This window comes from Leopardus geoffroyi, chromosome B3 (genome assembly GCF_018350155.1).
Source record: "Leopardus geoffroyi isolate Oge1 chromosome B3, O.geoffroyi_Oge1_pat1.0, whole genome shotgun sequence".
In the NCBI taxonomy this organism is placed as follows: domain Eukaryota; kingdom Metazoa; phylum Chordata; class Mammalia; order Carnivora; family Felidae; genus Leopardus; species Leopardus geoffroyi.
In genome coordinates this window covers 23,847,483-23,875,032 of record NC_059337.1, presented here as the reverse complement: position 1 = coordinate 23,875,032, position 27,550 = coordinate 23,847,483, and the positions used below count along the sequence as shown (strand labels likewise).

At 38.0% G+C, this 27,550-nt stretch overlaps 2 protein-coding genes across 8 annotated transcripts; both read right to left on the bottom strand.

The window, feature by feature from the left end:
* Nucleotides 1–704: 704 nt before the first annotated feature.
* On the bottom strand, nucleotides 705–7,236 carry SNRPN (small nuclear ribonucleoprotein polypeptide N). The gene is made up of 7 exons (XM_045448914.1): nucleotides 7,122–7,236; nucleotides 4,785–4,936; nucleotides 2,633–2,744; nucleotides 2,055–2,207; nucleotides 1,477–1,615; nucleotides 983–1,108; nucleotides 705–880 (listed from the first exon to the last, which is right to left on the bottom strand). Exons 1-7 carry the CDS (start codon nucleotides 7,122–7,124, stop codon nucleotides 843–845), a joined length of 723 nt encoding a protein of 240 aa, XP_045304870.1. The 5' UTR covers nucleotides 7,125–7,236; the 3' UTR covers nucleotides 705–842.
* SNURF (SNRPN upstream open reading frame) lies at nucleotides 7,180–26,772 on the bottom strand. 7 transcript variants are annotated; one of them, XR_006704483.1, is made up of 5 exons: nucleotides 26,629–26,772; nucleotides 19,611–19,706; nucleotides 13,557–13,710; nucleotides 12,343–12,379; nucleotides 7,180–9,008 (listed from the first exon to the last, which is right to left on the bottom strand). XR_006704483.1 is itself a non-coding variant. In XM_045448916.1 (4 exons), exons 1-3 carry the CDS (start codon nucleotides 26,640–26,642, stop codon nucleotides 13,605–13,607), a joined length of 216 nt encoding a protein of 71 aa, XP_045304872.1. In that variant the 5' UTR covers nucleotides 26,643–26,772; the 3' UTR covers nucleotides 7,180–7,268; nucleotides 13,557–13,604. The 7 variants fall into 7 exon arrangements, 4 of the variants coding, with proteins under 4 accessions (XP_045304872.1, XP_045304871.1, XP_045304873.1 ...); XR_006704484.1 differs by having other exon boundaries at nucleotides 13,585–13,710; XR_006704482.1 differs by having other exon boundaries at nucleotides 7,180–7,268; nucleotides 13,585–13,710.
* Between the last annotated feature and the right edge of the window lie 778 nt (nucleotides 26,773–27,550).

Here is a 27,550-nt window from a genome sequence, read left to right as displayed (position 1 = left end):
CTGTCCACTCTTTTAAACACTTAACAGTATATCACTAAGTGATACAGTTGGATATAATCTGTGCTCAATAGTGTCAATGACATTTTAGGGTATAAGTCGCCTTTATTTTAAGTAACAACCTATCTCAAATATGAAATCTCCTCTAGTTTTAACAATGTGTAAGTAAATACTTACTGGTAGGTTGTGATGATTATTCCAGAATCACATCACCTACTCTGATCACGCAAAGCACAAAAACACTACAAAAGCTGATCAACTGAGGTAAACTTCCAAGAAAAGTAGTATCTCCAATCCAAATCCTTTGATTTAATGAACAAAGTCTGATATAGTACAAGTTTCCTTCCATAGGTGGCCTTACAAGGCCTTTCATTCCATCCCTTCTTCCCTTCAGGTATGTATGGCACATTAAAGTGGAGGAGGCCATGTGTAAGTCTTAGCCCAGTCACTTAAACCCTGGTCAAGAGTTTTCTTGTGTCAAGGTTACTGACAAGCTATCAGTCAATGCACAAAGTGAAAGCTGGGAAGCTTAATCAGGTATCACAACCATTTTATCTTAAGAATTAAAGAGAAAATTATTTAAATGCATTGCTTAACAGAATTCACCTCATCCATAATAACTTTAAGACCAGAAAAATCCCAGTCTTCATTCTGACCTCAACAAAGTCAACAGGCAAAAAAAAAAATGTACAACATACAGCAGTACCTTGCAGTTTAATTGCTCTGTGCATTTTATTAGCTAATATTAATGCAGCAAAGAGGGAACAAAAGCTCACAAACACTCTACACAGTTTCACAAGAGACATTGCAGGGAAAAAAGTGACTCAAGAAGGATCAATAGTATCCTAGGGTCTTGGTGGACGCATTCCGGGGGGAGGTGGACCTGGAAAAAGAAAAAGCAAAGTTCCATGGGACCATTAGAAAAACATCATATAAATATTCAAGGGCCCGGCTGGCACCACTGTGCAGAAGTATAACCACTCACCTCTAATTCCTGGTGGTGGGGGTCTCATTCCTGGAGGGGGCATGCCTATTGGCGTCCCTCGAGCAGGGGGAAGCCCAATTGGTGGGCCCATGGGTGGTCTCATACCAGGTGGAGGAGCCATAATGCCTAGAAAAGAAAAATGGCAGAAATAAAGTCCTCATAAATAAACTCAGCAAATAACACAGAATAAAACACAAAACAGTATTTAAAGAAATGGGCCTAAATATTAAGCAGAGAGTTGAAGAATTTCTCCTGGACCATTACCACATAAGCCATCCTCAACACAAGAGTCCACAGATTTTCATTAAAAAGTATTGTTTAAAAGTAGGAAATATACTCCAAGCAACTAGTGAGGTACTTAAAGGGCTGGTTCTTTGTTCAGTATCTTCTTATGGTATTTTTAGTTATCACTTCCTCAAGATGATACAATGTTTTCACAAAACACCTATATATATCTGAGAACCAAATTCTCTTACTTCCTTAGGATTCCTTACCTGGAGGTGGTGTTGCTCGGCCCACAGGAGTGGGTGGGGTCCCCCGTCCTGGTGGGTACTGAGTTGGGGCTCCAGCAATGCTGGCAGTAGCAGCAACTGCAGCAGCTGCTACAGTGCCTCTTCCCTGTGGAGTCATTACCTGAGGAGGCATGGTCAGATATAGTAAAAGTAAGGCGCATCCTCTCATTATTCACATACAAAATAAATGGTGAATACCACAGCTTATTAAATGTGAAATAATAGCATTTTTTTTACTTCTTCCATTATTTTCATTAAAAAAATCTTGGCACTAACACATCCTCCTTTAAACCTAACATGCCCTATTTTACTAGTAAGGCCTTTTACATTTTCTCAACTCTGGTTTACCCAGCCATATTTCTCTTTACTTACCAATACTGGTAAGTAACTCTTACCAAGGTGGCTTTCTTTAATCTTTTCCCCTCCTAATGTATATCTGTCTTTCATCACTCTCTATAGCGTATGCTGCTTACATAGTATAAGATGTGCACTCAGGCTTTTAAATCTACTCTGCCTCTGGGCACTTTCTCTCAATAATATAAAACCTCCTAGTTCCTCACCTGTTGGGATGGCCCCCCAACCCCTCGGACAGGGCCTGCTAATCCAGCAGGAGCCTGGGGAATTGGAACACCAGCTGGCACTCCTCTGCCAGCTGCCCTGCCAACCCCAGGACCCCCTGCAGCTCCAGCAAGAGGTACCCGAGCAATGCCAGTCTGAAACAAGAAAAATTAGTTTGAAATCAAATGATTTACCAAAGTTATCAATAATCTTATTCCTAAAAGATCACTGCTTTCCACCATTTTTCCTACCACCCAGCTTATATTAGTTCTATATTCACAGCAATAGACAAGTGTACCATGGAGGCATTCAGCAGATTAAATGTACATCTGTCAAACTGTGAATACAAATAAGACACTTCTAACCTTATCTAGGTAGTACCCAACCCACAGAATAACTCTTTAGAAAGTCCTTAATCTTGAAATACAGACAAGTAAGAACTCACATTAAGTGCTCGGCACATTTTATTTAACAAATGTATACTATTTATTGTGCCTCATTGTACCTTGATTTAGCATCATCTCAAATAACGTTATGTCCTTCCACACTAATGTTCTGTCCTGCCCTATGTACTCCTTACATCTTTCGGGGGTGGTCCTTCCACTGTCATAGAGACCAAGTTCTCCCCACGTAGCAACACCAGACCCAAAACCCGCTTCTCTTCACGTTCTGGCTGCTTCGCATTCTTTGGCCTATAGAGCAGAAACAAATTTTAGTAAGGTAAGTTAGGGATCACTCACTAAAATATTTACATTTCACCTTAATAACACATACACATGACAACAATTGATGGCAATATATTCATGCTATTACTAAGTTATGACAAAACAAAGGCAAAAACAAAACACTAGACTCACTTACATATAAGGGTAAATGTTAAAGCCCTTTTCCTATTAAAATTTTCCAGAATCTTCCCTCAATGTTATACTACAGCAAAACTAATTTCTTCTTCATGAAACTCAGATGAAAATGATATGGCTAAAACTTCCAAAAATGTGTTTTCATGTTAAAATGGGAAGTATGTTTTTAAATCATTTTCAACTAAGTAAATCTGGGTGACAGACAACTAAAATGGGAACAGGAACAATGAGGTCATACCAAATGATAAAGAAAAAACAGGCTTTGAATTAGAGACACTGTTGTATTCCTGGCCTTTATATCACTTATATAACCATGGGAAATCTTAAAAATTAAAAAAAAAACAAAAACTCTGTACAAAGTCACAATGGTCAGAAGCAAAAATCTACATACTTAAAAGCTACTGACACAATATCATTCAAAAACTGTGAGTACCATCACAGAGAAAAATGCACAATTTAAAGCATTATCCATGTGAAATTATCCCCATAACTTAGTTAAAGATGTTAAACAGAGAAATTAATATGGCTAAAGTTCTCATCAAATGCCTTCAGTATTTCTCAATGTCATAAGGGTTTATTTTATTTTCAGTAAAAAGTTAGATTATTTAAACAAACAAAAAAAAATAACACTGAAACATTCACCATCTTAGAATTTCTGATATAACCCTACTTGTTGCACAGCAAGGAGACTGAGAATACATGAAAAGGGAAAGATAAAGCATATGTTATGAATTCTATTCAAATTTGCCTGAGAGGAACAGACTACAGCAGGCAGGTGAAGGTGAGCATCACCTACCTTTTTCTTCATTTTTAATAAAACCTAAGTGAAGTGGGCAAATTAAAATTCTGAATAGTATATCATAGACTGTGGCAATAAATTAAATCGAGCCAAGAGTCAAGAGTGATACCTTGTAAGTCCTGCCCCATGATAAAAAACAAAGCCATCTTGAGTGTCCAGAGATATTACAAATACCAACTCAAATACTCTGAATGAAAAGTCAACTGAATGGAAGTAGGATGCCACTAAGATCCACCAATTCTTGTGATCTTATTGCAGAGGGTCAACAGTGTTCTGTGAAAGGAAGCTCCCTAGTCACAGGTACAAAGAGGGAAGCCTAATGTGGTAAGGTACAAGCACACAGGATATTCCTGAAGAAATTAAATGGGCAAATCAAAAATATAATAGAAGAGGTTAAGAACTGACACCAGGTCAACACTGAACATGACGATTTTGACAAAACAAGGTGCATGCAAAGAGGCTGGCTGAACAAATGTTAAATCTGGCCTAGAGTATTCTAATCATATCCTAATTCCTCAACCATGAAGAGTAAATTGTTATTCATAAGATCCCTTCAGTCCAAAGGAATGCTACAGAACTTAACCTATTAATAAGATTAACTTTTTAAATAAATATAACTTGATACTCTGCTCATACAGTACAGTTCTATTCCAAGTTCAGTTCATAACTGTGTTTGCAAACTTAAAACAGTAGTGTAAATACAATGACTTCAAGACTGGGAGACTGTAGGGGCACCTGGGTGCTCAGTCAGTTAAGCATCCAACTTTGGCTCACGTCATGATTTCGTGGTTCATGAGTTCAAGCCCTGCGTCGGGCTCTGTGTTGACAGCTCAGAGCCTAGACCCTGCTTCAGATTTTGTGTCTCTCTCTCTGCCCCTTCCCTGCTCATCCTCTGTCTCTCTTTCTCTCTCAAAAATAAACATTAAAAAAAAAAAGACTGGGAGACTCTGATCTTCTAGGCCAAGAGGTTAGAAAACAGACTAACCCGACCTCCTTCAGTTACCCTCTATAATCCCTTACTCCAATTATCCTCTCCCTCAATATCCCATTATCCAAACCCAAAGTGGTCTTACTTGATCTTTCTGAATTCATCACAATCACAGAGGATCAAGTTCATATGCTTGTCAAAAGCCTTAAAGGTGCCAATGAAGATCCGGCCATCTTGCAGGATACATCGCATTCTATAGTCAATGTGTTGCAGCATCTTGCTGCTCTTTCCCACAGTCTGAAATGAGTAAGAAAAGCTGTCTGCAATTACTTTATAACCCTCCCCACCATTTCTTCCCCACTCCTATATCAATCCAAACTTTGTTTCCTTAACACATCTTCCCTCCCATGTTGTCTCCAAAAATACCTTCACAGTCAAGATACTGGACCAAATTTAGACCCAGGTCAACTCTACTCTGTGGAACCCTCTACTTCTCAGAATGACTATGCAGTTTCCCATCATCCTATTTCTTCCCCATCAGATTCACAAATCTAGTTTCCTTTTAGTATTCTGATTCCTCTCCTTTCCCAATTCTAATCCCAAATTCCACCCTCCTTCAGAACACTTGACCCTGTAGACTATTTCTTTTCCCCTAGACATCTATCCATCTATCCAAACAGTGGGAAATTGCTACCTCCATCAAAAAAACTCTCCAACTCCCATCAACTCAATGCAAATACAAACCACTATTTAGATCCCCAAAGGCCTCTGTCCTAGTTATATCAAACCCTGTATCTCCTCCTACTCAGAACTTGGATCAATGTTTCTCAAACTTGTTTTGGTTTCATTTACCCTACTAAGGCACTTTTTAAAAATGTTATTTATCATGGGGCAGCTGGGTGACTCAGTCAGTTAAGTATCTGACTTCAGCTCGTGTCATGATCTCATGGTTTGTGAGTTCAAGCCTAGCATTGTCAGTGAGGAGCCTGCTTGGTATTCTCACCCTCTCCCTCTCTCTTCCCATCCCCCACTTGCTCTCACTCTCTCTCTCAAAATAAATAAAAACTTTAAAGAAAAAATTCTCTCTCTCTCTCTGAGCACCTGGGTGGCTCAGTTGGTTAAGTGTCCGACTCCAGATTTCCGGTCAGCTTATGATCTCACGGTATGTGAGTTCGACACCTAGACCCACATTGGGCTCTGCACTGATTAAGCAGAGCTTGCTTGGGATTTTCTCTTTCTCTCGCTCTGTCCCTTCCCCTCTTCTCTCAATAAATAAACAATAAATAAAAAATAGGCCACTAATTCTTACACCTTAAAAAAAAAAAAGATTCTCTCTGCCTCTCCCTCACTTGTGGGCACACATGCCCTCTTTCTCTCTCTGAAATTTTACAAATTTTATCCTAAATCACCCACTCCACTGAAATTTTAAAATGTTGATAATATTGTATCTGTATTTATATCCTGTGGTCCTTTGGAACACCACAAGCCATTGTAAAATCAAATATTCTTTCTACTTCTCAAAATCAACTCTTGCTGCCTTGGGATATCCTTCCTGTTGAGAATATATGTTCTCAACTATCTAAACTTTAACAGAATACATGCTCTCAATTATCTAAAGTTTAATAGAACCACAAACCTGATTAGGATGCTGTATCTCTTGACAGACTAATTGTGTGTGTATTTACCTAAGCCCAATGTCCTAAATCCCTCCATTTTCTTTTTTTTTTACTTAAAAAAAAAGTTTATTTATTATTGAGAGATGGAGAGACACAGAGCATGAGCAGGGGAGGGGTAGAGAGAGGGGAGACACAGAATCCAAAGCAGGCTCCAGGTTCTGAGCTGTCAGAACAAAGCCCGACACGGGGCTCGAACTCACAAACTGCGAGATCATGAACTGAGCCGCAGTCAGTCGCTTAATCAACTGAGCTACCCAGGTGCCCTCCTCCGTTTCATGTCTACTGTAACCTAAGTAAGGGTCCTCCATCTTCAGGATGGTCCGTTATTATTGTAAATCATGTAAATCATGACCAAAACTCTCTTCTGTATTTTCTCACATATAAGATCCCTCTTAAGATGTTTTCCAAACTAGGGTGCCTGGGTGGCTTAGGGCCAACTTCAGCTCAGGTGATGATCTCAGTTTGTGGGTTCAAGTCCTGTGTAGGGCTCTGCACTGACGGTACAGAGCCTGTTTGGGCTTCTCTCTCCCTCTCTGCATGGCCCTCTTGCTCTCTCTCTCTCACTCTCAAAACAAATATATAAACTAAAAAAAAAAAAAAGATATTTTCCAAATCATTTTATCACTAAAATAGGAAAAGGGATATAGCTCTTCTTCAGTTGATATTCCACACAATGAGATGCCATCTCTAAAGATTGATTTCTTGTTTCTAACATCAAGAACACAAAGACACCCCACACTCTGGTAAACTATTATGTTAGGCCCTTCCAGTAGCTTTTCACCCTTCTGCCTTAATATACATCTTACCATGGTTGCTGTTCCACCAAATCCAATGTCCGAAGAAAGGTTTCAGGATTCTTAATACCTAAGGGAAGGCTACAGATAAAGGTATGACGCAGGTTCTCCTACAAACAATGCAAGCTTGGGGCAGAAGCTTCAAACAGTAGATGGAGCCTGCAGAGGAAAGCATGATCTAGCTGCACTGCAATCTACCATGTTTAAAAACAGGCAGACAATTTTGCATGAAAATCACCATAACATACATATTTAAAAACACCTCCCATGTTCCATACCCACCACATGAACACCAAATTTCACTATTCCTTCACCTTAACTTCCACATTTTACACACTTAAAATTGACAGTGTTTATTAAATTTTTATATTATGCATACATTTTTAAATGTCTAAAAAATCACTTTCATTTTCCATTCCAAAAAATGTAGTGTTTTCTTTTTTCATCCTTACTTTAGGTGGTGCTTCATTCTCTGATCCTAAGTTAACCCATCATCTCAACTTCAACATTTTGATATATCCCTAAGCTTCACAGCCATCTGAATTATTCTCCTGAATTAGTTAAAATTTTGTTCTTAGCTAAGCCACCTAAAGGTTTTCAACCTCAAAATCCCCCTCCTTGACCCTGCCAAAACCTCTTCAAAGTAATTCTAAATAATTTTTTTACCAAGAACCAACTGCATTATCATGTACCTGCTTATGACGTCCTATGTTAAAGTGGAGCATAAAACAACTGATTACTTGCTTATACGGATATATAGGTAATTTTCTTAGCAATCAAAAGAACATGATTTATAACAGTGTTATCATTTTTCCCAACATACTATGGAAACTCCTCTTACTGAGTATGGCAACCAAATCAAAACTAGAAAAAAAATCTCAAACTACTGATTATACTTATTTAGAAAGCAAACACCCAAATTATATTACTCTTGAATGGGAATTTGGTTTTATGCAAAAAAGCAGCCTAGTATAAACAAAATCTGACATAATTTTATTTTTAATAATACAAACATTTTCAGTAAACTTGTCCTTTGTCTTCAATGGAGACATTTTGCAAACAGCTAAGTATACTGATTCAGTAAATTATGAATCCTGTATTTTAGGATGTGAAAATAAAATCATCAAAATAGTGGTTGTGAACCATAACATCAAAACAATAAGGTAAAAGAAATGTTTTGAAGACAGTTTTCCATGTGGAACTATATGACACTCGATCAAAAGAGAACAGAATGGTATGAAAGAAAGAGTTCAGTAAGAATAGGTAAGATGTAGAAAAGAGGTTTCCCTATATTTACAAAAATTTGATGGCAGTTAAGTATATTATGAGAATTTTGGATATCAGATTTTCTAAAAAATAAATTCCTGGTATTAGAATTATCTCCTAACCTTTGTTCTCCAAATGCAAACTATCATGCACTTTTTGTGCATTTTTTTCTTAAAGACTTTCTGCCTATACTGTCCTTAACACTGTCCATACTTCTCTAACATTTACCATAACTGACTATAATATCTATAAACTTGTCTCTTTTCCCCATCTACCCAATGTAGGTCTTCAAAGATACAATGACATCAAGGATACCCCCTTTTACAGCATCCAACATTGTATATGACTTAATGTTTTGCATAAAACTGACATGTAATGATCTCAAAAGATCTGTTCAAATCAGCAGACTGGCATGCCCTCCTCTCCCCAAATCAATGTAGTTTGTAACCCAAACTCACAGTAGTTTAAGGTCTATAATATAGATGTTCTGAATTCTGACAGGATTATCTATAAAGCAGTCTAAATTTAAGAATACTTACATATTTTTTACCTCTAGTCATTAGCTACTTTCATTTTTTATATCTACTAAGATTTAAAATCTTCAGCAATCCATAGTAACAGAAAATAAATCATCTACAGAAACAGAAAAAAAAAATAGAAACAAAAAAATTCACAGCAACAGAAAGTAAATAAGTGGTAACCTGAAGTTGGGGGTAGAAACAGGGAATGTATATAAATGAGCATAAGGGACCTTACTTTGAAAATGGAAAGTTCTCAGAGTTCCTGGCAATGGCTGAAGTCAGTAAATTTACAAAAATTTCGGTGATTTTTTATGGTATATACATTATACATTAGTAAAGCTGGTTAAAATGCAAAATGTCAGGATCTTTCAATAACGTGGAAAGTTTGTAACACTGCTTTTTAGATCACCGTTAGTGCAAAAAAACAAAACAATACAAACAAAAAAGCTAACCACTCAATAAGACACTATTACTGGAGCATACCCTTTTTACCATCAACAATGGAGATATGCTACCAAATACTTAGCCACAAGACAGTGATTATTAGAAAATTAAAAGATGGTAGGGCTAGATTTCAAGATTTCATTTAAGGGGAAAAAAATGTAATCACAGAAAGGTATCTTACAAGGATTAATGCAATGGAAACCAGCATCAAGTGTGCATTTAAGGTGACACCTCTCCAGTAAAAATTTCAAATTCAAAACAAAACTTTTTACCTTCAGATGCCAAAAAGATTTCAGAATACGGATTTTCCCATCAGTCTCAGTTTGAAATATTCTGTCCCACCTGACATTTCAGTGAACACACAACTATCAGACCTAATTCATAGTTTAGCTGTAAGAAACCAATAAATTTGAACAATTGTATAGCAGAAGAATAAAAAGGGAAAGCCAGTCAGTCCTGCTTCTGTCCTTCATCTACCCTGAGTTTCTAAACCCCTTCCACAACTACTAAACGTTGTTAACCAGTTATCAAGTATAAAAATGCACCTCGACATATGAGTTACAGACTAAGGAATTGGAGGGGTACATGGGTGGTCCACTCGGTCAGGCATCTTACTTTGGCTCAGGTCATGTCTTATAGTTTGTGAGTTTGAGCCCTGAATCGGGTTCTCTGCTGTCAGCACAGAGCCTGCTTTAGATCCTCTGTCTCCTCCTCTCTCTGCCCCATCCCAGCTCATCTGTACGTGCTCACTCTCAAAAATAAACACTAAAACAAAAAATAAATACTGATTTCCCAAAAAATCTTAAAAAAAAAAAAGAACTGGAGACCTAGAGAACTGGGGATATGGGACATGTAATATGATACAAAATATTTTGTATAAAATAAGGTATATACATACATATTACAACTCAGAAAAGGGGTTGACTAGAGTGGTTAAGAAAGACTTCCCCTAATGAATAGGACCTGAAATTAGAAAGTTATCTCTTATCCCTAAATTTAGTACACTATAATCATGAACCCTTGTAACAGGAAAATGATATATTACTTTGGAGATTGATCAAATATATCTTCACAACAAATGACAGCAAAATGCCTCATGAAAAGGAAAAGAGTAGCAAAATCATAATGCACTGATGAATTGGCAGTTATGATAAATCTCCTTACATCAAAAGGCACATAAGCAAATAAATGGCCCAAGTCCCTGACTCAAACATTGTAAGATTTTCCACAGAAGTTCTTAAACTTTTGGGAACTTTTCTAATGACAAAACTTAAAAAAAAAAAAAAAGTGAAAAGATAAGATGGTTGGGGCACCTGGGTGGCTCAGTCTGCTAAGTGTCAGACTTCAGCTCAGGTCATGATCTCACAGTTCGTGGGTTCGAGCCCCACATCGGGCTCTGTGCTGACAGCTCAGAGCATGGAGCCTGCTTTGGATTCTGTGTCTCCCTCTCTCTCTGTTCCTCCCCCACCTGTGCTCGGTCTCTCAAAAATAAATAAACATTAAAAAAGAAGGATGGTCAATCCTAGCCAAGTCACATAAAGCAAATCAGAAATCATATAATAATGGTAATGCATTAGTGCTCATTCAAATCTGGTAAAATAGCACACCCTTCACAGAAAAATATACAAAAAAGCTTAACAAGTAAAAGGAGGTTAACACAAACAAATGGACACTATTCATCCAGAAAGCAAGGCCAGTTTAAATCCCACACACACAACACACACACGCACACACACATGCACACACAATTTTCCTTTTTTGGAACTGTTTATTTATCAAAGAAAAAAAAGGCACCACAGATGGTACTGAGAAACTAGCACTAGTAGTAATTGTTCTAAATGGCAATCAACAATGCTTATGATGCTGTCAGCAATGGAACAAAACATTTAAGAGTCATACTAATATTTATACCCTGCAGTCCTTATCCTAGACTCTTATCCTAATAAATTTAACATACCAAATATATCTTTAAAATATAGAACTAATGTTTGTAACAGCATAGTAAAACTAGGAAAAAAAAACAAGTACAAGGGAAAAGTAAATAATGAACGAACTGTCATTTATTCATAACAAATCATAATTATGAGCAATAATAAAATGAGGAAACATTAATGATATACATTTAAGTGGAATAAATACAAAATAAGTTTGTTAAAAGCATGATTCCAACTAAAAAAAGAAAATGGGCAAAATGAAAGAAAATTCAACCTTATGGTAGGTTTAAAAATCTTTGGTTTACTTTCACATTTTTCTTGGCTATCACTTGGATGCTTTAGATTTTTATAGGAAAAAAGGAAGCATATCAATTGTTAAAATATCTTTAAAAACCTACCCATCTACATTTATTCCTTAGACTAATTGTTAGATTTCACCCTCATCCCAGAAATTCATCTGATTCTCTACCTTGTAATGTTTACTTCATTTATATACACTCTTTCCTATAACCCCTTTTTCTTTACAACATTCTATAGTATCACCACTCATCCATTGTCCCAACCTGGTATTTTCATCTTTGAATGTGGTTCTCTAAGATGCCAGTCAACTTTAAGGAAGAGGATTAATTTTAGGCTTTGCCTACCATTTAATCTGTTACAACTATTCTAGTCTGTTGCTGTAATTCCAAATACAGCCACCGATCATACATAAATACGATTACTCGGTTGTGTGCCAATAATTTTTTTTTTTATATAAAAACAGACAGTGAGTGGGTCAGATACTTTAACAATCCCTGCTGTAGAATAATCCTAGTAAATGAGTGCTGTTTAACTAGCATTTGGGACTAGAATAAAACATAACATCAGAAAATTGTACTCACAGATAGATTATAATATAGGATTTAAATAATAGGGGTACCTGGCTGGCTCAGTCAATAGAGCATGTGACTCTTGATCTTGAGGTAAGTTCAAGCCTCATGTAAGTAAGGTAGGTAAGTAAGTAAGTAAGTAAGTAAGTAAGTAAGTAAGTAAATAAATAAATAAATAAAATTATAGTTAGGAACTTACAAGAGTATATGAAATGCACTGAAAAGCCAAAACGTTCCTGGTTAAAAAAAAAATCAATTGTTCAGAGTCATTTAAAGATGGCCCTACTCTGAGAACAGCTGGGGACAATGATCAGATTCTACTGCCTGAATCAATTCCACTGCCTTACAATCAATTCCAGGTTATTATTACTGGAGAATGCTGAGTAAAGGATTCAGCAGAGGAGAATTTTTCTCAGAAAACTTATTTTTCTCTTTTGCTTTAAAAGTCAAAATAGTAGCTATAAACAAGTCTAATTAATTTGAGTTGTGGGGTAATACATAAAAATAGAAATAAAGAAAATCTAGAAGAAAATTCATCCAAAAGTTCCCTTTCTCTCCTAGTTTCTAAAAAGTGTATTAAACCCTTGGAGTCATTCAAATCTTAAAATTTTAAGGTCACATAATACATAGAAAGACAGACTGTAAATAAATCTACATCACAGTGAAAAAATCATGGATAATATTTTATTACATTGTCAGCTGAATCAAATACACTGATACATTATCAGCTGATTCAACTACACTGTTGAAAACAAAAGTGAAAAAAGAGAAAACAAAAAAAGGAATAGTTAGCAAATATGCATGGGAAATTATTTAGCTTATTTAAGAATGTGATGTATATTTATAATTCAGTAGGCACAAATGATATGTAGTTAAAACAACCAATGCAGGTTAAAGCGTAGCGTCATCAGGCACTCTATTATTTTCAGGGCAAAAGAGACTAATACTTTGTAATACAGTTTAGAAAAATGTACCCTAAGGTTATATTCCTGATTCAATTTATTTTCACATCTGCATATCTGAGGAAATAATTCCATCTGATAGGTTATGCTCAGCAGTCCACTGAAGCTTTATTGATACTACCAGGAAAAAAGATGAAGTTTCTCACAAAAGGTAATTACAAAACATTGATTCACAAGATATTTAGCAGCCATTTATAATGAAGTATGTTCATATAAGATTAATTTGAAAAATCAATAGAATTTAGATATGAGCAAAACTACTTAACAAGCATGTATAACTGGGAAAGTAAAATATCAAGGTAAGAATGTCAAGATCCTATTGCTTTTACATTTTTTAACTTTCTGCTTGTAATATGAAATTTTTAAGGAAAAAAATTTAATATATCCCAAATAACTAAAGTGACCTCCAAGCACATTATTTATTACTGACTATGACTGTATCAGCTCTAACCTGGTTTTTCACTTGGAAATCAGCTAACCTGGATGTTCCAATACTGCTTTAACCACCTCTTGGTGTCTCTGCTAAGAATGCCTGTCTCAATTCCGCCTGGAAATCCAACACAGGTACTTGCTGCTGCTGAGATCGCCTTGGGTAGAGCTGACACCTATGACAAGAGCACAATACACATAAATATAAAAGAGATTTGCCTTATATGGATAACAATACCAAAGAAAATGTGGCGACCTTACATTTAAAAAGATCCTCAATTAGGGTCAGAGCATGCCATTACCTTATGAAGAGACTATTAAGAAGAAACAGGAGTCTCTGTGTACACAGGAATGTGCAAGGAACAGGATACTTACCACTTTGGATAAGTAGGATACTACTGAAGGAATTAAAAAAAAAAAGTTCTTTTGGTTTAAAAAGCCCTGTATTTGAGTGCCTGAGTAGCTTAGTCAGTTGACCGTTATACTCTTGGCTCAGGTAATGAATGATAGCCTTGTTCAGGAGTTTGAGCCTTGCATCAGGCTCTGTGCTGACAGCACAGAACCTACTTGGGATTCTTTGTCTCCCTTTCTCTCTGCTCCTTCCCCACTCACTCTGTCTCTCAAAATTAAATAAATAAACAAACATTTTTTTAAAAAGGTGGAGACACCATCAGTACCATATCCATTACTCACTTTCCAATCCTATCTGGAAACAATCCTTTAACCCCTAGTAAGAGGAGTCAGGCATTTGCTAAGCCATTTTCAGGAGATGTTAAGACTGTCATCCATTCTCTTACTCCTGAGTAACCACCTGAAACAAGGAACTACCAGGGCCCAGGCTTTTTAGAGTCTCAAACTGTAAACTGACTACCTATTAGTCAGAAGGGAATTCCATAGAAAAGCCCTTAACTTATCCCTATGGATCAGTAATCAGGCTGTGAATCTGATTCTAAGAATGATGAAGAAATGTACAAAGTGTTACTGGCTAACAAAACAAGCATAAAAAGTAATGACCAGCAAGTCTTCCCTTGTTAAGTATGTGTGTGTGATGTGTGTGTATGTATATATATATACACACGTGTGTGTATATGTACGTATATATATATATAACTATTCCATAGCAGTTAGATTTGGAAACGGGTTTCACAAAAGGTATTCCACTATTTTCCATAGTTTTTAAATAACATTTAAAAAAATTTAATGTTTTCTATTTTTGAGACAGAGAGTGTGTGGGAGAGGGGCAGAGACAGAGGGAGACACAGAATCTGAAGCAGGTTCCAGGCTCTGAGCTGTCAGCAGAGAGCCTGATGCAGTGCTGGAACTCCTGAACTACAAGATCATGACCTAAGCCAACGTCGGACGCTTCAACTGACTGGACCACCCAGGTGCCCCAGTTTTTAAATAACAGTTTAAACATTCTGTTGTATAATAAAGAATTGTGTTAACCTTTGTCCATGGTTTCTGAGAAGTAACCTCTAAATACCTGAGTTTACCAAGTGATAGGAGTGTGTCTTCATTATTCGTGGTGGGCCCCTTGGATCACACCTGAATTAATGTTAACAAGATGATTCAGGATAAGGGCTGGCCAAGGCACAAAGACCAACCATGTGATTAGAGTGTGGGGCTTTTGAGCTTGATCTCCTGGGAAGGGATGGCATAGAGTGAGATGGACTTCAATCATAATGGCCAATTATTCAATCATTTCAAGTACTAGAACTCTAATAAAAACTATAGAAGGCACACAAAGTTCTGGTGAGCTTCCTGGTTGATGACCTATACACTGATGTGCTGAGTGTCTATTACATCCTAAGGACATGGACATTACAGATCTTGCCCTAGAAGTCTCTCCATTTGGCTTATCCTGATTTGTATCCCATATTGTAAACTTAATAGTAAGTATAGTGCTTTCTTGAGTTCTGTGAATCATTCTAACAAATTACAGAACCTGAGAAAATAATGGAAACTTTGAATTATATCTAGCTGTTGAAAAGTTCAGGTGGCCTAGAAACTTTGAGGCTTGCAGCTGGTATCTCAATTGAGGGTCATCTTATGGAGAACTGTACCCTTAATGTGTCAAGTCTACATTAACTCCAGAGAATCTGAATTACATTGCCCATGCTTTTATTTATTTTTTAATTTTTTTTTTTTCAACGTTTATTTATTTTTGGGACAGAGAGAGAGCATGAACGGGGGAGGGGCAGAGAGAGAGGGAGACACAGAACCGGAAACAGGCTCCAGGCTCTGAGCCATCGCCCAGAGCCCGACGCGGGGCTTGAACCCACGGACCGCGAGATCGTGACCTGGCTGAAGTCGGACGCTTAACCGACTGCGCCACCCAGGCGCCCCTGCCCATGCTTTTAAATTGTCCCATTCTAATCAATGAATAATTAAATCTTTATTTGGGTGTTCTCATTTCCAATCCTTTCATTACCAAATGGCAACTAAGCCCCTGACCTAACAAGGTTTTAAAACATGTTTCAACCAAAAAAAATGTTTTTTTTGATTCTTTAAACTCCTATTGGAGTGTCTCTTTTGGGTTTAACCTGAAACCCAACTGAAGATTAAAGTAAAACTGAGAAAATAAGATGCAGTACACATAACATTTACTTTGTGAAATGCAGAATGTAAATTTAGAAAAACATCTGAAGGGCGCCTGGGTGGCTCAGTCAGTTGAGCGTCCAACTTCGGCTCAGGTCATGATCTCATGGTTCATGAGTTCAAGCTCCACATCAGGCTCTGTGCTGACAGCTCAGAGCCTGGAGTCTGCTTCGGATTCTGTGTCTCCTTCTCACGCTGTGCCCCTCCCTCATTCATGCTCTGTCTCTCTTTCTCTCAAAAATAAATAAAACATTTAAAAAAATTAGAAAAACATCTGAAAGGGTACAGAAAATGGTCTCTCCAGAAGACTCTCCGGCCCCAATCTCCAAATTCTCTCAGATTTACAGTACATCAATAAACAGGAAAGACATTCACCAGCCCCCAAATCCAAAACTGATTACTTGATAGATCTATTAGAAGAAAGACTAACCATCAATTTCAGGAGTACAAATCACTTAGCTTCTATTAATAGTTATGGTTGGTCTGTGGGATGGATGTTCTGTCTGCAAAGTTTTAGTTTTTATTCAATTTCATTCGTATCTTGGATGCAACATGAATAGCAATCCTTCATTAGCCATTAGAACTGGTGTACACACAATTTCTCAGGAATACTGTCTTTTAGTTTGGCAAAAGGTGGGATATTTATGGATTATGATTAAAATAAACAGACTATAACTATCAAATATCCCAATCCTGAGAGAATCCTGAGCATATGTACCAGGGCTTAGAGAATATCCATACTGCTTACCCATCCCCATAATCACACACTCTCAAAACAGAGAGAGGTTACTGGGTAAATTACACTATTTCCCTAACTCAAAATTCCCCTCCTTCATTTTAGCACCCTCTAGTATTTATATATAATATATACAGAATAAGTCAGGAAATGAAGTTACTTCTTCTTTGAAAGTAACATGTTTCCAAAGATGCAGACAAGAAAATGACACCTAAGGAATGCTTAAAGAAGATGAGGAAGAGATTACCTGTTATGCTGGTGCACACTGTTCCTGTATAAGATAATGGCTCTAACAAAATATAACAAATATGATAGAACCATTAACACTAACAAAAGATCTCCCTCAAGAAACCCCCCCCCCAATACCTCCACCCCAATCTCTAAACAACCTCAAATACTTCTAGAGACTCTGGGGAAAATGTCACTTTTTGGGGTGTCTGGGTGGCTAAATTGGTTAAGCGTCCAACTCTTGGTTTCAGCTCAGGTCACGATGTCATGGTTTCGGGAGTTTGAGCCCCTCATTGGGCTCTGAACAGGCAGCATGGAGCCTGCTTGGGATTCTCTTTCTCTCTCTGCCCCTCCCCCACTTGCACTATCTCAATCTCTCTCAAATAAACTTTTAAAAGTTAAAAAAAAAGAAAATGTCACTTTTAAGAGTTTTGCAGTTACAAAAGACATTATAAGAGAAAATTAACATGGCAAAAAGTCTATTATAAAGGAAAAATTATATAAAATATTCATTTATAAAATACTTCTTTTCAAAGTAATTCCCCAAATAAAAATGTAATAAAAGAATGAGGTCAGGTAGAATAAATAAAATAGGGAAAATGAGGAAATCATTAGCCTCACCAGTAATTTAAAATGTACAAGTGAGCTCAGGTCACGATCTCATGGTTCGTGCGTTCAAGCCCCACATCAGGCTCTGTGCTGACAGCTCAGAGCCTGGAGCCTGTTTCAGATTCTGTGTCTCCCTCTCTCTCTGCCCCTCCCCCACTTGTGCTCTGTGTCTCCCTCTGTCTCAAAAATAAATAAAAATTAAAAAAAAATTTTTTTTAAATGTACAAGTGAAAATATATTGCAATATTCCTACAAGTAAAATGTGCAAATAACAAAAATAGGAGACAAAATGCTACTGCCATTTTCTAACAGCTTTAAAAAAAAAAAGCCTTATATTTGAGGGAGAAATAAAATGTAAATAATAATGAATATTAACTTTCAAATTGACTGTCCTTATCTTTGTTTATAATAGCTAAGAAATGCAAAACAGCCTAGGGGCGCCTGGGTGGTTCAGTCCTTGAGTGCCCAGGTCATGATTTCAAAGTCCATGGGTTGGAGCCCCACTTCAAGCTCTGGGTTGACAGCTCAGAGCCTGGAGCCTGCTTTGGATTCTGTCTCCCTCTCTCTCTGCCCCTCCCCCACGTGTGCTATGTCTCTCTCTCTCTCTCTCTCAAAAAATATAAAACATTAAAATTTTTTTAAAAGAAATGCAAACAGCCTAAATATCAGTAAGCTAATTATGAATGTAATTATGTTATCATACCACCCCTCCTCTAAAATTTGTACAATAAGGTTGATTTATATGCAGTGACATAAAGACCCCCCCAAGATATATGATTGCAGAACAATAATCTTACATATGTAGCCAAACAAATCACAAGTATGCCTTCCTCCTCTCCCTACCATGTGTGCATACACATGAATAAACAGAAAAAGATCTGAAAGTATAGACATCTACATACCTGTGGGTTATCTCCAGGGAGGGAATGGGAAACAACTGATGGTAAGTTGAAGTGAATACTTTTTACCTGAATGTTATGTGTTTTAAAGAGACTATACTCATGTATTTTTATTACTTGTAATTGTGGAAAATAACAAAATTAAACAGCTTTGGGAAAGGGCCAAAAATGCCACCCACTGATACTGTCAAGATTAGAAACAAAATACAAGTTCCAATAAATACTCAGTATGTATCAGATCATTAAAAATGTTGATATATTTTATATTAAAATCCCCCTTCTGGAAATCTAAATTTAAAAGTGTATCTACATGTAGATATCCTAACTAAGGAGAAGGAAAAAATGTGTACACTTCAAAAATGTTTAATTTTTTTTAATTGTTTATTTACTTTTGAGACAGAGACAGAGTGTGAGTGGTGTAAAGGCAGAAAGAGAGGGAGACAGAATCTGGAGCAGATTCCAGGCTCTGAACTGTCAGTGCAGAGCCCGATGTGAGGCTCAAACTCACAAACCATGGGATCATGACCTGGGTGGAAGTCAGACACTTAACAAACTTAGCCACCCAGGTGCCCCATGCATTTCAAATTTTTAATTGGATAAATGCACTAAGCAAAAATAAAAATCTGAATATTGCCAAGTATAAATATAAATTAGCATTCCATCAAATGCATAGAACATTTTGCAAACATAGAAAAAGTAGTTTAGTAACAACATAAATAAAACAGGCATAATTTAAATATCAAAGTTGAAAGATGTAGAATTTAATGAAGATATAATCCACATACACATATGGGATAAAAAGAAATGCACTTTACTAAATTTTTGAACAGAAATTAGTACCACATGTTTAAGAATAATTTAACCATTTTGCTATATTTTCTATATTACAGTCCTATGGTTCTTTCATTAATAAATTCACTTCAATACACCCTCATTGCATTATACTTTGTTCCGATTTGAAAAATAATTATGACCTAAACTGGTTCTCAACCCAGAATGTACTCACTCTTGGTTGCTCAGTGAGGCTGTCCTTCTACGTTTAACTTGTACTTCCACCTCTGGTACGTGCTGCTCCGTGGTCCGTCTCAGGTGTAAGCGGTCCCTGAAACAGAAAGCAGAATTTATTTGATAGACTTCAATAACTTTAAAATAACCACTTAGTTAAAGGCTTATTTAGAGCTGTATTTAATATGATGGAGATTTTAAAGTGCTTATAATCTAATTAAAACAAGGTACAGTAGTAGTGTGCCTGGGTGTCTCAGTTGGTTAACCATCTGACTTCCTCCCATGTCATGATCTCATGGTTCCTGAGTTTGAGACCTACATCAAGCTCTCTGCTGTCAGAGTAGAGTCCCAAGCACTTGGGATCCCGTCTGCTCCTCTTTCTGTCCCTTCCGCCATTCTCTGTCTCTCAAAAAAAAAAAAAAAAAGTACAGTAGTAATATACATCAACTGTGTCTCAATAAAAATGGGGGAAAATAAACAAGACAAAATTTTAATATTAGAATACCTTCCAACAGTCAGGATCTATCCTAAAGCCACTTTCCCCTTTAGAAGCCCTTTAATGTCAGAGAACAGCACGGTGTGGTGGGGTGAAGATGATATCAGTTAAGCAAAAATAAAGTATTTCCACTTATTTTTACATGTACAGATTAAAACTTTACATTCACTGAAATACGTTTATATACACTGACCTACTCACTACCCATACCTGCATACCCTGAGAAAACAGCAATGATGATTTCAAAACTAGTCTGAAAATATCTTTTTAGGATAGATCCTATAGAATAGAATAAAGCATAAAGCTGAAAATGTAGAATTTCTACTTAAGCAACTTCCTATGCAAATGCTGTTTTCCTAGGATTTGCACAATAAGAGATAAAAGGGATGCTTAAGCAAAAAAAAAGGAAAACCAATACCATAAGCTACCACCATCTTATGATTTGCAGAACAGCTCACAAAATGGCTGCTCAATGGATCTAAGCATGAAATCTTGCACCTGGTATTCCATGTTAGAAACTACAGGAACCACTCCTAAAACTGCAATTTAAAAATGTTAAATCAGAAATGATAGAAGGAAAAATATTTTATAAAAGTTACGCAACATATTTATTTGAAAGCCAGAATTCAAAGGAAATAGCCCCAAAGCTAATTCTCTGAACTGTTTTGCTATTTTAAAATTCATGTTAGAACCAAAGTAATCCAATCAAATAGCTTTCTAGTAAGCCCAAGGTGCTTTATTGCTTCAAAAACTTTAATGTTCTAACCAAGCAAGAGAAATCATTTACACATCACATCTGTACATCAAGAGTTTTAAATGATAAGAGTATATAATTTGATAACAAAACTCCACTTCAAAATGGGTGAAAGATTAGAACAGACGGCTTTCCAAAGACATACAAATTTACATTAGCATGAGAAAATATACTTAGTATCACTATAGTCATTAGGGAAATGCAAATCAAACTATAAACACACCACTTCACACCTCAGGAGTGAAGGAGGAGGTGGAGAAATTGCTAGTCGGACCATGAAATGGTGCAGCCTCTGGCACTTCCTAAAATTGTGAACAATATAGTTAACATTTGACACAGTAACTCCACTCCTAGAGGGAATGAAATAAAAAAACATTAACTTGAGTGTGATTGTTCCTAGCAGCATTAATCATAAGAACCAAAAAGTGGAAACAACCCAAAGCACAACCACCAAAAAATGGATAAACAAAATATGGTGTGGTATGGTATATTCAATACGATGGAATGTCATTCAGTCCCAAAAAGTAATTAAGTATTTACTGATGAAACATGGCTTCACAAATATACTTAATACAATATTATATTAAAATTATATAATAAAAATGTCTATGTTCATGGACAATTATGATTAACCTAATAGTATAATTAAGAATACATCATTACCAAAAAATCTTTAAAATGAAAATGTTCAGCTCCTTTACCCCTTCATACCAGTTGCTCAGTATGAAAGGATCTGAGTTCATTTAAGAACCAGCATACGAATTATTCAATTTTCTGAACCCATTTTTAAAGCTACATGTAAAATCATCTATGAGCAGATGTGTTTTGATAACATTAGAAGTTTGTTCTAAATATGCATACATGTGTTTGCATTTATAATCTTCCTACTGCATTTCCAACCTAGAAACCAGCTTTCAGAAAATAAGCATTTAAAGGAAAAAAGATGGGGTGCTTAGCTGGCTCAGTTGGTTGAGCATGCAGGTATGGGACTCTTGATTTTGGTGTTGTCAGTTCAAGTCCCACGTTAGGCATACAACTTACTTAAAAGTGATCAGATCACACAATGTTTTTCCCAGTAGCCTAAACATTGTCAAATATTTAATATGCCTTATATCCTACCAAAAAAAAGAAAAAAAAAACTTAATTGAAATTCAACTACTAAGATCTCAAGAATGAAAAATAAAAGAAAATATGAGGTCATCTCAGTCTACAGATCTCATAAACAAAGTCAGTTCGTCTCAAACAAAACCCATGGTATCATTAAAAAGTAAATTCTAAGCCATCAGCATTCAGGAACTAGGAGGCAAAAGAAATCACTTCCTTACCCAACATTTGTTAGTGAAGGAGACAACCTTAACCATCAACAACTCTTACTCAAGCTTCCTGGCTCTGGGCCACAAAAGAGGCGGGGATAAAGGGGACCCGCAATAAAATCCAAATGTAAACTGAAGATCAAAAACTTCATTGTCCCTGTCAGGTTGAGACAATACTCATGCCCTGATTACTTTAAGGATTCTTCCTAAATATATCTGAGCACAAGAGTGCAGTGTCAAAAAGTAAGAAACTCAAAACAGATTTAAGATCTAAATGTCAGACCTGAAACCATAAAATTCCTTAGAGAAAACATAAGCAGTAATTTCTTGGACACTGGCTTCAGCAACATTTTTCTACATGGGTCTCCTCTGGCAAGGGAAACAAAACCAAGATTAAACTATAGGGCTTGCACCCAAATAAAAAGCTTTTTCACAGCAAAGGACAACATCAACAAAACAAACAGACAACCTACTGATTGCATTCTTGGGGAGAATGTAAACTGGTGTAATCACAGTGGGCAACAGTATATAAGTTCATCATAAAATAAAAAATAGAAATAGCCTATGATTCAGTAATTCTACTTGTGAGTATTTACCCAAAGAAAACAAAAGCACTAATTCAAAAAGACACAGACACGGGTACCCCTGCGTTGCCTGCAGCACTATTTTTAATAGCCAAGATATGAAAGCAATCATATAAGTATCTGCCCATAGACGAATGGATAAAGATGCAACATATATATTCACATACAATATTACTCAGCCATAAAAAGTAAAAATTTCCCATTTTTGACAAGATGAATGGAACTAGAGGGTGTTAATGCTAAGTGAAACAAGTCAGAGAAAGTCAAATACCATATCAACAGCACTAATGGTGAAAGATGATAACTACATTTGTGAACATAGCACAACACATAGAGTTGTTGAACCACTATGTTGTACATCTGGAACTAATAGAGCATTCTGTGTCAACTAAACTCCAATTAAAAAAATTAAGAGATTAATTTTGAGGCCTTGACATCTTAAATGTGGAATTTTTCAAAAACAAATCTGAGCACATTTAGAGTAAAGGGGAGAAATAAAGATGTAGCATCACCACATATACAGAAAGTATTTCAGCAAAGAAGCACTGGACAGATGCAGTTGGCAAACCAAGTTAATACAAAATAATCTCTAAATAAACCCAAACCAGACAGTACTTTGCCCTAGATAGCAATACAACAATCCCTGGACTGCTTCCTCACTTTAAACCACAGAAAGGGTTCACACTGACTGATCATTTTCAAAATGATTTTCAAAAAGCCCACATACTAAGCCAAATATTCAACAGGCTCAGCAGAGACCTTGAAACCTCAGAGGTCTTTCCAAAGGGATCCGCCATATTGAGATCCTAAGCCTGAGTGAAAAACTACAAAATGGCTGACCAGTATAATACACACTCATTTTGCAAATAGCCAAAATGATCAGAAGTTAAATCAAAATATAGTTATTTGAGGCAGTACGTGTATACAAGTAGGAAAAATGAGCAACAAAATTCCAGACTTCTGCTATTTTTAAAACTACTCTGAAAGATTCCACAACAAGCTTTCCAAGGCTTCTGGGTTTACGTTTTCCTTAATTACATTCCAACTCAGCACAACCAGACATATTGTTTGCGATAGATGAGGGGAAAAAAAGAAAGAAAGGAAGAAAGGAAAAAAGAAAGAAAGAAAGAAAGAAAGAAAGAAAGAGAAAGAGAGAGGGAAAGAAAGAAAGAAAAAGAAAGAAAGAAAGAAAGAAAGAAAGAAAGAAAGAAAGAAAGAAAGAAAAGAAAAGAAAAGAAAAGAAAAGAAAAGAAAAGAAAAGAAAAGAAAAGAAAAGAAAAGAAAAGAAAAGAAAAGGCAAGCCCATCAAAATCCTGTGAAGGAAAACAATATCCTTGAAAATGCCTCCCACAAAAGGTGGAATACGGAATACTAGAATAGTTACTTTGTTAATTGTACTTTCTCACCAAGTTTTCACAGTAGCTCCAACTTCAAAACTGATCGATCAAAAGTATCACTTTAAAAATAAAACGGGGGCAACAAGTCCCTAATTCAATACTCACACCCCGGTAGCATTCTACTCTTCTGATGCTCTCCTCTGTTCTTGAGCACACGAAATTTACAATTCTCAGCTCCTAAGAACCCTGGAGAAGCCCTGATGCCCGGTTTAAGGAAATTGTCCATAAAAGCGACATCACGAAAGTAATATCCAAAGATTAAGAAATAAAACACATTCTTAAAGGTGATGCAGGTGTAGAGTGACCAAATCTGGAAAATGGAAATCAAATGTTATAGGAAGGAGAGTTGTTTAAGGGGTTACTGAATCCCCTCTGAATAGTAACAACAATTAGATTGTTCACAATACAACCTAGGGAATCTATGAAAATGAAAAGGTGGGCCTTTCTAAAAAGTCAGAACACAGATTTAAAATCTTCTGCACCCGTAGCACTGTGGATCATAGGATGGCTTTGCCTTTCTTGCCCTCCAGGCCCCCATCTCTCCTTTCTACAGCACCATAGAAAGGCAGGGGCACAGCTTGGCTGCCAGTCCACGCAGGCATAGAATATACAAATCCTTTGCCTCATTGTCCTCTCCCCTTGGAAGTGACCTTATGGGGAAAAGGTGGGGGGGGGGGTGTCTCAAGGTACAGGCTCAACAATTCTGTGTCCTCCTTCCCTCCACCCACTGCAGCACAACAGGGAAGGTGCAGCCATTACAGCGGACAGGTGAAGGGGGGTGGCAGCCATCCCCACCAGGCGGAGGCTGCGCAAACCCCCTCCTCTGGTGCCCGCCCCACTGCAGGGCAGAGACGCTGTTTTCTGTTGCGCCTGCGCATCCCAAATCCTGCACCCTTCCCTACTGCAGCACTTTGGAGGGGGTGGCTATCCACTGTTGCCCGCCTCCTCCCCTTAGCACCACGCTTTGAGGATGCCGCTGAAATTGCCGCGCGGCAGAGGCTACATAAACTACCCCTCCCCCCACTGCGGCACTGGGGAGGGGGTGGCTGCCCCCTACCCTGTCGCGCCTGCGCAGATTTGCACATCTGCAGCGGCAGCCATCTTTGGCGAGTCGCACAATGCTTGTGACGCGGCACTGGACCCCTAAGAGCCCCCAAGCGACTTTCGAAAACCTTACTCCGAATGCAGAAAATCAATGCAAACAAGAGACACCTCTGCAGTATTACAGCCCAGAACCTGCATGACTCTCACAAAATTCATAAAGCAAGCTCTGCACGCCATATCCCTAATCTTACACCAAAACCACAAAAACGAGGGACTATGACAGACAAACATTTCTTCAGCCATCCCTTCAGGTGAACGGTGGGCAGCAGCCAACACCTAAGACTGCCTCAGGTCAGAGAAAACTGAACGTTCTCCCTTTTCCTCAAACTGGGGGCTGTGGACCACTCACGACTGCATCAGGCCTTCACCAAATTCCCTGTCCGCTGCCTCCACCCCAATGCCCCCTCTTACCAAGCTCACTCTACCACAACCGTGGCGGCCACTCGGCCAAAGCTCCCATACACCACCATCACCACCCCCACTACCATCCAATCGCCCCCCTCCCTTCAACAATAGCATGGCTGCTCCGCCGCCCCCACACATAATAAACCCTGGTGGGTCACCCTTTTCAATGTGCCACCCTCTTTGTATCACCCTCATGGCAGCCACCCCCGCCGTCCCTCCCCACCACAGTCCCTCCCTACCACCACCATGACGGTCACTTGCTGCCCCCGCCCACCATGGCCACCAAAATCACCTTGCTGGTCACCCTGCCATCCCCTCCATTATCACTAAAAGAGTGGCCACCTCGCTCACCGCCAAACCAACAGCATGGCCACCATGGCGACCCCTTCGCTACCACCGACACCATGAACAGCCCACCTTAAGCTCCCTCCCACCACCACCATGGCGGCCACCATTACTAAAACCACCACTGTGGACACCTCACCCCAAATACCCCTCCTTACCACCGCCATTGTAGCTACCCTGGTACCCCGCCCCCCCATACCACTGTCACTTTTACCGTATGTCCTACCTTATCGTCCCCTCCTTGGTACTGTGGACTCCCCACTGATCCTATCCCATCATATCTTCCCCTGCCTTTCACACCACGGCCATCACAATGTACCCTCCCAAACCACAGTCATGGCCTCAGATCTCAAGGACAAAAGGCCACTCTAGAAAGGATCTGATGGGACACACTAGAGTGATATATACCAGCCAAGACACAACATGACATGGACAGAACACTTTCCGAGGAGGTACAACCAAGCCTCAAACCCTCAGTCAGTTCCCTAGAACAAAGAACTTTAGGACCCGGATTCCGAATATATACAACAATACTCCAAGTTCGGCAAACTTGGAACATTGAACAAACCAAAATGAGTATTTCCTAGGCTGTCTCTAAGGGAAGACATCCACACAGCTGACCTGGCCCGCTCCATCGCGCTGCTAGACGCTCCTCAGAACAGACCTTCAGGCATCTCCGGCGACCACTCCACTCTGTGTTCCAGTCACTGCGGCAGGGCTAATCACACCAGTTCCACCTGCGCATGCGCAGCTAGCCACCCCTCCGACTTTGGCTGCGCAACCGCAACTGTTTGCCGCAGTGCTGAGGTCCTGCCGCAGTGCAGGGGTGCCAGCGCCCCCGCCAAGTGGAATCATTGGGGCCTGATTTCTACTGCACTCCAAATAGCCAAGGCGCTAGCGCCTTTTGAGGAGAACTCCACCACCACCTTGAGTTTAATGGCAAGGTCTCTCTTTTTTAAAACATGTAAAATGTTGAGGAAATAATTCTCCGTTCCCCAACAAATCTTTGTAGGCACCATGGGCCAAACAATCCTGATTTACAATCACCTTCAAGTCTTCCAATAGGACATGTCAGAAATGCTAATTTGAAAAAGTTAAATCAATGCAAAACCACAGTCAATGCAAATACGCTAGATAATTCAATCTGTCTAAAAGAAAAGAAAAAGATATTACATTCATTATTCAAATTTGGTGGGGTTCCCCCCGTTTTTCTGCTTTCTACAATTATTTTTTCAAATTATGAAAATTATGTCAAAACAATCATAATGTAAGTAAACTCTCTAATAAAGAATGGATAGGTAATTAAATTGAAAAAGTTGGCTACTCATTTCTCATAAAACAAAAAATGAGCTTGGATCCCTGAATAAAACAAAGCCTTTACGTGGATACATTGAGATTTTTACCAATAATCAGTGATAACTGGAGTGGGGAAAATATCACTCTCATACAACACTAATGAACAAGTACATACAATGATTTTCTTTTTTCCTAGTAACGCTCTGTCTACAGATTTAAGGCACTCATTGGTAACTCCAAAATTGCT